Here is an 11,228-nt window from a genome sequence, read left to right on the forward strand (position 1 = left end):
ATATCAGTTAAAATTATATTCAAGTAATTTAAATGTGCTTTAGTATGATATTAAATATATATATATATATATATATATATATATATATATATATATATATATATATATATATATATATATATATATATATATATATATATATATATATATATTTAATGTACTTTAAAGTAAAACTTAATTGTAACTTTTTTAAATATTACTTAAGTGTGTTAGAAAGCAATAATGCAAGTTTATCTCCATTAATGCACTTAAGTGGCAATTTATTTGATTAATTTTATATTAACTGAAATAACACTTTTTGATTTTTTTTTTAAGTATTCATTCATACATTTATCCATCCATACATACATCCATACACACACACACACACATGTGATGCACTAAAAGTGCACATTAAGTACTATAAGTACTATAAGTACACTTCTTTCCACAATGATATGCACAAAGTTCCAAGTTGTCATAATATGTATATAATGCTAAATATATGTTTAATTAAAGTTGCTTTTTGCACTGCTTTGAAATTATCCAGTGTGTTTTTCTGAGTGTGGTGGTACACAACAGGCCCTTGACTCTCTCACTTTTTCTTTCAGGCAAGAGAAACCCTAGCTGACTGTTACAACCACAGCCACTTCATTTGACATCTTTGCACATATTGGAACGGTTAGTAGAGGCCTAACCCTGTGACCTTGTGACCTCTCCTCCTCTCACACATACACACAGTCTGTCTTAGACAGCCTCCAGGGAGCTCATGGAGCAGGCAGGAGCACACTATACACCATTCCCCCACTCCCTGAGCTCAAATCTGGGGTTACGCTCTCTTCTTCCACACCACTGCACGGGTTGCACCTTGGCACTCAAAGCACATAGGGACAGAAGGATACAGTTGTGTATAGCCTTCAGAGGGACTTCAGTATTAGATAGTGTGTTCGGTTGCATGACTGTGTGTTTATGAGATTCTGGCCACTTTTTGTTTTCCAAGCAGCTTGGAGAAAGATCAGCTTCAGTCTCTCTGAGCCAGTGCACACACACACACACACACACACACACACACACACACACACACACACACACACACACACACACACACACACACACACACACAGACACGCACACACACATACACACACACACACACACACACACACACACACACACACACACACATGCACACACACACACACACACACACACAAAAAAAGCAAAAACAAACATTGAGAGACAGAATTGGAGACTCTGCAATGACTTTGCAAAATAGTGAATTTAAAGGCATAGTACATTATATTTTAAATATATATTAAAATAGAAAATATATTTGTAATTAATTTGAATTTGTAAAGTGTAATATTTCACTATATTACCATTTAACTGTATGTATGATAAAATAAATGAAAGTTAACACAAGTAAAAATAAAAAAAAAATAAATAAAATGTAAACCTTGATAGCTTCACTCCCCATTCCTTGTAAAAGCATTCAAAAGAATGTCAAGCACTCTCTTTGGAACAATGACCAATTATTTTCAGTTTTGGGTGACCTGTCCCTTTAAACGTCTTTTTAAACGTATTTATCTTTGTTTTCTCACTCCCTCTTTGCTCCAGTAAGAGCACAATCTCTCTCCTAGCTCCCGCAGTCTAGTCTTTCCTACCTGAGGTTATAATACTTAGACTGTGAAATCATCTAGTCACCGCCGCTCCCCAGCTCCCCAAACCTTGCAGCACTCTCGTATAGCAGATCTTTAATATTTATGGTTGTAGAGCCGAGGGAGCGGAAGGGGGCTGAGGGCTGGGGGTCCACGCTGCTGGGGTGGCGGTTTAGCAGCCAGAGCCCAGGCATGAGCCTCCATGTTGAAATGATTAGGACACAGGAAGCTGAACCTGACACTGCTGACACCAGGCCTCACCGCCACATCCTGCCCACAAGACCCTCACTGTGCCGGAGCACCCCTCTCATGACAGCCAGACGCTGATTTACAGCTTCTGATAAGAGGAACTTGGACACTGAGACGGTGGGCGTGGAATATTAAACGCTAGCACAGTCTTCATGTCCATTCGGGACCATTTTGAATGCGAGAAAATGTATCTTTGATCAATAATACATTGCAAATTTATTCAATTGTTGTAGGTAAAAATGGTTTATTGTTCAAATGTATAAAATGAAAACTGTGAGCATCTTATATTTAAATAAAAATAAGTTATTTCTAATGTTGGTCATATCTTATTTCTCATCAAGCAAACCTTGCATGCTTAAAAAATTATATGATATTAAGAAAAATTTAACACAAAAAGATTAAATAAAATAAAATCTAAAAACACAACACTAGATTGTTTCATGATTCCTGCTGAATCGTGCAAGTGAATATAATACACACATAAACAGTCCACATATTTAATATCCAACCCATTTCTCTTCAGCACACTCATACTTTTCTGCCCTTGGAAAATTTGGATAAAAAAAAAAAAAAAAAAAATAATAATAATAAAATATATATATATATATATATATATATATATATATATATATATATATATATATATATATATATATATATATATATATATATATATATTTTTTGTAGTGCAGATGTCTAGTGCCACCTTCTGGTGTGGGTGTGTGTAACGAACATTATAAATGTTTTAAAACATTTTTTTTTCTTTGCAAATGCTTTGAGAAAAGTGTAGATGGGCTGACGTGATGTTTCCATGACAGCGATCACAAGGACGATGTGAGTGATGCTTGTTTTCTTTAATAACTCCCTGCTTCTGTTGCCATCACGATGGTCGTTGGCTACAGACAGAGCTTTACAGAACCACTACCTCATTAACATTTTTAACAGGCCTGTTTGTTTGTCTTTCCTACCCTCTGGTCATAATTATAGCAGTCAATTAACCCTCAGAAAAAGGGCACAACAGTGAGGGAGCCAAACTATTAAACCCTGATTCACTAACTTTAGTCATGTTCACCTCATCCTGTCTAGATGGGAATTACTGCCGGATAATTTGACCACAACTCTGGAGGATACGATCAATTTACTTCAGAGACTTGTTTTCATAGATTGCATTTTTTTTTTTTTTTATTATCATTATTTTTATGCATCTTATGCCATGCATGTTAGTACTCAGATACATTTATCTTATTTCAATGATTTTCAGAGATTTTACTTAGATAGATAGATAGATCTAAACACACACACACACACACATGTTATATGCCTGCTTTTATTTAAACAGATAAGTAGAATGTGAAAAAGATAAAGAAAAAAAATCAGCATATACGCAAAACTTTTTTTTTTTTTTTTCATACACACTTTGCATTATTCAATCAGTCTGCTCTCATTCTTTGTCCGTCCAGTAGTTAGATTTTTATCTTGTGTCATATCTCATGTACATTTCCACTATATTCATACATAAAGTAAAGCTTTTTCTCTCCTAGAACAAATCCCTCAGCCCACAACACACACAGACACATACACACGCACACACACACACACACAGACACATACACACGCACACACACACACACCCACACACAGACACATACACACGCACACACACACACACACACACACACACACACACACACACACACAGACGCACACACACACACACACACACACACACACACACACACACACACACACACACACACACACTGGAAACATTCACGATCCGCTTCGTGGCTTAATTAGCATATTTCTGCATCAAGAGCTTTTCCATCTAACTAATACAAAGGTAAAACCATCTCAACTTTAAGAAAAAACACACACACACACACGCCTGCCAACACACCAGAGACCAGGAGAGACATTAAAAGACGACGTGGAGTCTGTATTGCAAACAAACTCAAGTTCGGAAGAGAAAGGAGGACAACCAGTGCAGATGTGTGTGAGAGCGGTGCGACTCTTCTTCTGTTCTCTTCACGTTACACTGAATAAAGTCACTTCTGGCTTTCACACAGGGATCTCATTTAATCTTGCTAACTACGGTAACTACTGCCAAGTCAACGTGCACATTTGATTCTTCAAAATAAAGCTTTTTCTTCTGAGATGAGATGAGATGCAGGTTTAGTAGGAAAGGCAGCTGAGCTTGTTGCTCTGACGGCACTTGAGTAGCTTGAGGAAGGTCTCCATCTTGTGGGCGTCCTTCTTGAAGCAGATGAGCAGGTTGTAGTCCCTGAGGACGGACTCTGGGATCTCTGGGGACGGTTCATCGTCTGGGGTCAGCGAGTGCTCGAAGATGGACGGCGTCAGGATCCCTTCATCCAGCATCTGTGGAGACACCGGAGTGAACCGCTGCTCGACTCGGCTGCAGACTCAGACGCTGTTGTTATTGATTTACCTTGCGGATGAGGACCACCACCCCCTGCTCCAGGCTGAGCAGTTTATCAGACACCCACTTGGTCTTGTTGAGCAGAGCGTCCGGGGCGTCATCGTAACGATTAAGAGTGGTTTGCAGATAGACGAGGGGTTCCATCCATGACTGCACCAGCATCAGGACCGAGTGAAGCAGCCATTTATCCTGCATTAAACACACCGGAGACGTGAAAGGGCTCATGGTGCGAGAAATACAACGTGCATTGATTTCTATTCTTTTCTTACAAAGAAAAGAGTTTGATATACTGGGACAACATACTGTAACTTTCCGAACTTTTTCTCCAGTCTAAAAGGGGCATTTATCACTAAGCTGCAAAACCCATTTGCTTGAACTTTCTGACTTGAGAAACATGAATGCATTAACACATGATCGCCCACATTTACACGTCATGAAGAACCATTGGTGTTCAGAAACCATGCCACCCAGTCACCAAGAGGAGCTGTCATTCCTAAACACCAGAAAACTAGATTCATAACTAACACAAGCTGATTATATAAGCCTGAACTTAAAAGTTGTGATGCACGGTGAAGCAGACCGCTATTTGTTAATAAAAACTAAAACTAAAATAATAAACAAACAAACAAACAAACAAACAAACAAATAAATAAATAATATATTTTAGATAATATAATAATAAATGTAATAGAACATTTACAGAATATAGAAAATTATAGAATTTAAATGAAATTAAATACAATTTATCATTTTCATTTAGGTCAACATAATGTACTGAAACAGATAAAACAAACAAACAACAACAAAAAATAATAATATTAAAATAATAACACAATTAATATCATATATATATATATATATATATATATATATATATATATATATATATATATATATATATATATATATATATATATATATATTTATATACACACACACACACACACACACACAAACACAAACACACACATACACATATATATATATATATATATATATATATATATATATATATATATATATATATATATATATATATATATATATATATAATACTAAGTCTGTTATTATTTTATTTCACATGCGGAAATTCATAGAAGTAAATTTGCCATTTTTTTCCATTTAATGCTAAAGGTCGGAGCAGATGTTATAAAAAATGAACTATATAATATAATATGCATGATTTAAATGAATCTCAACTATAAACAATTAAACAATTTATCAAATAAATAAATAAACCCTGACTCCATTACAGACTTCGAACTCTAACCGGACTAAACCCTGTGAATACAGCAGCCAAGTCTACCTCCTTCAGAAATCAGCAAAGCACTCGGTGAAGGAGAGGTAACAGGAGGAAATCCAGTTTCAGTGTTTCTGCTAAACTTTTTTTATGTACAGTAGCTGCAGACGAATGTTCAGAGAGTGTGAAATGTCTAAATCAAATGGAAAGACGTGTCTACTTTGGCTGTGTACACTGGTGGCGTGTCGAGACTCATTAACAAGTAAGATAATAAAGCACTTTGCAGTGTTTATTCAAATCTATTTCAGCAGGCGGAAAATATAATATATATATGGAAAAGAAAATAGCCTTTTGGAGATAGAGGTAATTTAGTTCTAAAGAAAGGTTAGTCTCTCAGTTGAAGAGCGCTGTCACACACTAGTGCGTTAGATGAACAACACCAAAGCTGTTACACAGAGCTCATTTGTTCAGAGCTGGAAACCTCACCTGTACTGAGATGCATGGATGGATGTGAATTACATTGAACTTTAACCGCAATATTTTCATTTACCTGAAGAAACCATCTTTTGCATGCATGTAAAAATAGTATTATTAAATGATGAATTAATTTAACAGCTAACCCATTTAATTAACTTATTCTAAGCAAAATTGTACAAGATATACTGAATCAAGTTTATTTTCGTCATCCAATTGGTTTTAATTAATTGTTTGTTAATGAATAATGATTATGTCTTGCTATAAAATGTACACTTCCATACATTTTGTTAAATTTATGCCTAAAAAATTAAATAACAACAACAATAAACAACAACAACAACAACAACAACAACAACAATAATAATAATAATAATAATAATAATAATAATAATAATAATAATAATAATAATAATAATAATAATTTAAGATGTAATCAAATCCAAAAATAAATATTATATAAAACCTAAATTTAATTAAATTTAATACATTTTTTAAACAAGGAAACAATACAGATTAAGACATTATTATTTTATTTATTTATTTTATTTTTTATTTTTTTTGGCAACCCAAAAATTGAAAAAAAATTGCAAAATTACGAACTGGCTTTGATTCTTGTCCAACAAGCTAAACCTGCAGTGTGAGGATGAAACCTCTAAAGTTGCTATGCTAGTTTGTATCTTCAATCTAAAATCAATGGAACATCTCCTCACCGAAATCTGCTGAATCTCGGTCTTGGAGCCTGGGATGGGGAAGGGTTTGGTGTGACACATGGTTCCTCCCTGATTCCTCAAAGCATACAGAGGGTACGGGACAAACATATCCTCCTGTACGACACATGAAGATGAAGACATTTAACAGGAGCCTTGGCTCTTCCTTTATGTGTTGAAGATGATGTCAGTCTCTTGACTCTTGACTCATTTAAGGTTTCCAGTGCAGTGCCAGCAGTTCACATGAAAAATTACCCACATACGTCTCTTCAGACAACAGAAGAGCCTTCCTTATAAATGTGTGAACGGAGATTAGAAGTGAGGAATTAAATTATACCATCATTCTCTGCATGTTTTCCAACTGCGAGGAGACTATCTACCTAAGAATGGAGAAATAATCTAACAAGACTGATAGGCATCTCACAGTGTTTATAATGAGTCTGATTATTCATTAAGATTACAATCTCATTAATTCAAAGTCATGCACACAGCCGGCAATAATGAAGCAAGGTTGATTAAATGAAACAGAATAATGACATTAAATGAAAGAAAACTTGCTATCAGTCTGGCTACTAATAACTCAGCTGATGAGATGAAATTAAATCTGTTATCTGATTCTGTGTTTAATATTTCTTTATAGAAAAAAAAGGCACAGATTTAGCAGGAGTTTATTTAGACAACTTCATATGATGTAATAAATTATTTCACAGCAACAAAGTGATGTTCTTCCTCTGTATTTTTGCCTTGCTTTCCAGTATAAATGTCTAAACATTATTAAATCAATTAAATCAAAATACATTTACTTGAGATGTAAAATTTAATATATATATTTTTTAAGAAACATTTATAAAATTAGATAACACATAACCAATAAAAAATATATGTAATTGAAAAATAGTCTTGTTTTCTTTTAATTAATTACCCTATTTTTATAAAAAAAAGAATAATAAAAAAATAAACTTCATTTTGTTGCTTTTTGTTATATCCAGTATGCTGTAGTGATACAGAGTAAAAATGTAAGACACTTCAAAAATACTTTTATTAGTTTGTATTTTTGTCTTATTTTCAAGTACAAATATCAATAAACATTTACTTGAAAAGCTAAATTTTAAACAAACAAACAATCAGAAAAAAAAAAAAATATTATATATATATATATATATATATATATATATATATATATATATATATATATATATATATATATATATATATATATATAGCAATTAAGTGGGTTTATACTTAAAACAAAAAAGAAAGAAAGAAAAAAAACTGCAATAACACTTGTCTTATATTTATTTATTTATTTATTTGAGGATAATGGTTATTGTTATTATTATTATTATGACTATTATTATTTTCTTCTTGTTTAAGGCTTAAAGTCACATTTTCCATTTTTTATGTGGCGTGAGAAAAAGAAAAAAAGTTTTTCCTTTGAATTAAATTAATTTTCCTTGTCAGGTGCAGGCATTTTTTCCTTGTTTTAAGCATAAACTCACTTCACTTTGATACATGTGTCAGAAAACTAGACTGTCACACTGCTTCTCAAGTAAATGTATCTATATTTAAGACTGTTTAGATACAGTATCTGTACTGGAAGACAAGACAGAAATACCGAGTAAGAAAATGATCTCGCAGCTAATAGTGAAGATCAGACAGAGATGGTTCACTCACAAACAGAGTACAGGACTCTTCAGAGACGCGGTAGATGAGCTCTGCGTGTTGGATGACGCGATCTAGAAGTTTCTCTTGAGAGATTGAAGTGCATTGGATGAGGGATCCGGTCTCGTCTTTGCAGTCCAGAGGAACGGCGTGAGAAAGCCAGCACGACCACAGAGACACACACCACAGCCAGGCCTGCAGAACTGAGGACACACACACACACACACACACACACACATGACCAGAGAAACACACCATAACTGAGAGACTCACTTCAGAGATTCACTTTAGCCAAGAAAGAAGCTGAACTGTCAAAAGCTAATATCTTTAGAAATATTCTTGCTCTCTGTAGAGATCACGTATTTATTAAACGAGTGCTGTTTTCACTGCATTTCTCCTAGGCTTTAGCTCTAGGCTGATTTCTTTGCAAAGAGCAAATTCAAATCTGGAGTCCATGTACCTTTAACCCTGTTCATTTTGCACAGATTTGTGTATGATCAGTTGTCTGCATTCGAGACGAACGTACTGGCTTTATATAGCAGTGTTTGGTGAATATTCTCAGAGATCCATAGATTCATGAACTCACCTGCTGGAGAGTAAGAAGAGCCGTGGCCTTCTCCTCAGACTCCTGCATATGCAGCTCTTTAACCTGAGACGCCGTGACAGATACCTCGGAGAATACCAGAATGAGTACAGTTAATAACAATGCCACCAAAAATAATGCAGGTTTTATTAATGAATGGGAAGTTGCTAAAAATAAAGCAGCTGAAGATGGAAGAAACGTATTTATAGTTGAGCTACAATCAAGATGCCCAGTCAGTACAGTCAGTTTCTCTCTCTCTCTCTGGCTTTACCGTCACAGAAATAAACAAAACAAGTGATATTTTAAAATATATTAAAATAGAAAATATATTTTTAAGCAATTTAAAATTGTAAAGTGTAATTGTTCACATTATTACCATTAAACTTGCATGTGTGATAAAATAAATGAGTGTTAACACTAATGACATAAAAAAATACAATAAAATGGCTTGTTATACAAAAGCTATTATACTTATACTACTTCTAATATATCTATATTGTAAATATGTCATGCATGTTTGGTCTTTATATATACCATTTATTTGTTTGTTTGATATAACAAAAAAGCAATAAAATCCATTTTAAATATATTAAAATAAAATATATCAAATTTAACTTATAAGTGTAAAATATAATTTTCCAGCATTTTAAAATGCCCAAATAAATAAGCGCAAGTGAGGATAAGAAACATAAAAAAAAAAAAAAAAAAAAGTTACCATATATGTAATATGTGTTATGTTTGTATACAGTATTCTTTTTTTAATATGTACACATGTACACACAAAACAACTTTATCTGTATATTGATGAACAGCAGCTGCAATAAACTAAATATTATTGCATCAACTACAAAATGAACAAGATGTTAAATACTGTATTTCACCAAAACTAGTTTCTATATGATGATACTTCAGCATCCCTTCGTGTGTGTGTGTGTGTGTGTGTGTGTGTGTGTGTGTGTGTTTTTTGAATCGGTCTCTTATTCATTTATTAGATTTTCTGTTGTATAAACTAGTAGTTCTTTTGCATCCTATTATCTTTCGTGCTTTATTTAATTTATTTATTGGACATTTTCTATAATTAAGACTTCTTGAAAGCGTGTTTTCTCTTGCCGTAGGGAGGAAGCTGTCTGTGTTGATGAGATGAGGTGATTTGTCTCCGAGATCTCTGTGTAGAAGCTATAGGCTGTCAGCCAAAGCAATCTCTCTCCGAGCGTAATCCACATCAGGATACTGAAATAATGCCTTCGCAGGTGGGCGGCGGACTTCATTAAGTCCTGAATATTGCAATTCTCTTCACATTATGATGTGTCCTACATATTTGAGTCCCCGAACCACACAAATGTGGCTTAATCCAATTTGAACATTAAAGCGATGGATTGGGTCTGTAAATTTCAGATTTAAGCCCACTTTGTTCGGCTGATTTTCATTACGGCGCATACCAACAGACATTGTATTACAGCTCTATTGCCGTGCCTCGTCTATTTATGTAAAGCACAGCGCCCACTCTTTAATAAGTTTGCAATATGCTGCATTTCAGGGAATAGTCAGAATGTTCCAGAAACCTCAAAAAGAGAAACAAATGTTTATATGTTACTATTTGCTAAACTTGTGCTGGGAATCACTAAATGCCCCATATAACCCCAATATATATATACTTATATAGAGCAATATAGGTAATATATTTGATTTCTGTATGGGCTCCATTGACAATCTGTCTTGTCCTTTCTTTGTCCTTTGTGATGAGGTGATTTTTAGGGGTCACTTGAGTTTTAAAGGGCCTGTCTCAGTGCCAATGAGAGCGAGGGGCTGAGAAACTGTAGCTGTTCTTGGACTCAAACTTACGCAGGTCAGACGTCAGAGAGCCATTCCTTATTCACACATCTTCATCAGGACACCTGCAGCTCAAGGTCCGCCCGGCCGCCACACACCCAAAACATCCCAACACCCTGATCTCTTAATCTCAGTCCTAATCTCACTTCACGTGTCTGCTTTCATTGCATTCAAACGCAGCCTTCTGAGTCCAGAAAGAGGAAACGGTGATGTTTCTCATGAAAAAATATATTGCTATCACATATACACTCTTTACATATGCATTTAAAAAGAAGGATAATTAATCAATTTACAGCAAATACATATTATAGATTAATAAATACTGTAGTTTTCGGTCTTTTTTTGTAATTTGACAAATATTGTTTTTGTCAGGCAGTGAAGGAAGTCAATTTCTAGGTCACAAAAT

General features: G+C 34.3%; 1 protein-coding gene across 1 annotated transcript; it reads right to left on the bottom strand.

The window, feature by feature from the left end:
• Positions 1-3,591: 3,591 nt before the first annotated feature.
• LOC113114411 (somatolactin-like) lies at positions 3,592-8,895 on the bottom strand. Its single transcript, XM_026281345.1, has 5 exons — positions 8,870-8,895; positions 8,422-8,612; positions 6,751-6,864; positions 4,333-4,512; positions 3,592-4,262 (listed from the first exon to the last, which is right to left on the bottom strand). The coding sequence occupies exons 1-5, from the start codon at positions 8,883-8,885 to the stop codon at positions 4,059-4,061; spliced, it is 705 nt and encodes a 234-aa protein (XP_026137130.1). The 5' UTR covers positions 8,886-8,895; the 3' UTR covers positions 3,592-4,058.
• Positions 8,896-11,228: the final 2,333 nt, after the last annotated feature.

The sequence above is a fragment of the Carassius auratus genome, chromosome 14 (genome assembly GCF_003368295.1).
Source record: "Carassius auratus strain Wakin chromosome 14, ASM336829v1, whole genome shotgun sequence".
Classification (NCBI taxonomy): Eukaryota; Metazoa; Chordata; class Actinopteri; order Cypriniformes; family Cyprinidae; genus Carassius; species Carassius auratus.

What these genes read in the sequence shown, in the direction of transcription:
- LOC113114411 (XM_026281345.1), bottom strand. An exon ending in AAGAGTCCTGTACTCTGTTT is followed by an intron (nt 6,865 to 8,421) that starts GTGAGTGAACCA and finishes TGTGTCGTACAG; the next exon opens with GAGGATATGTTTGTCCCGTA. An exon ending in TGGTGGTCCTCATCCGCAAG is followed by an intron (nt 4,263 to 4,332) that starts GTAAATCAATAA and finishes GTGTCTCCACAG; the next exon opens with ATGCTGGATGAAGGGATCCT.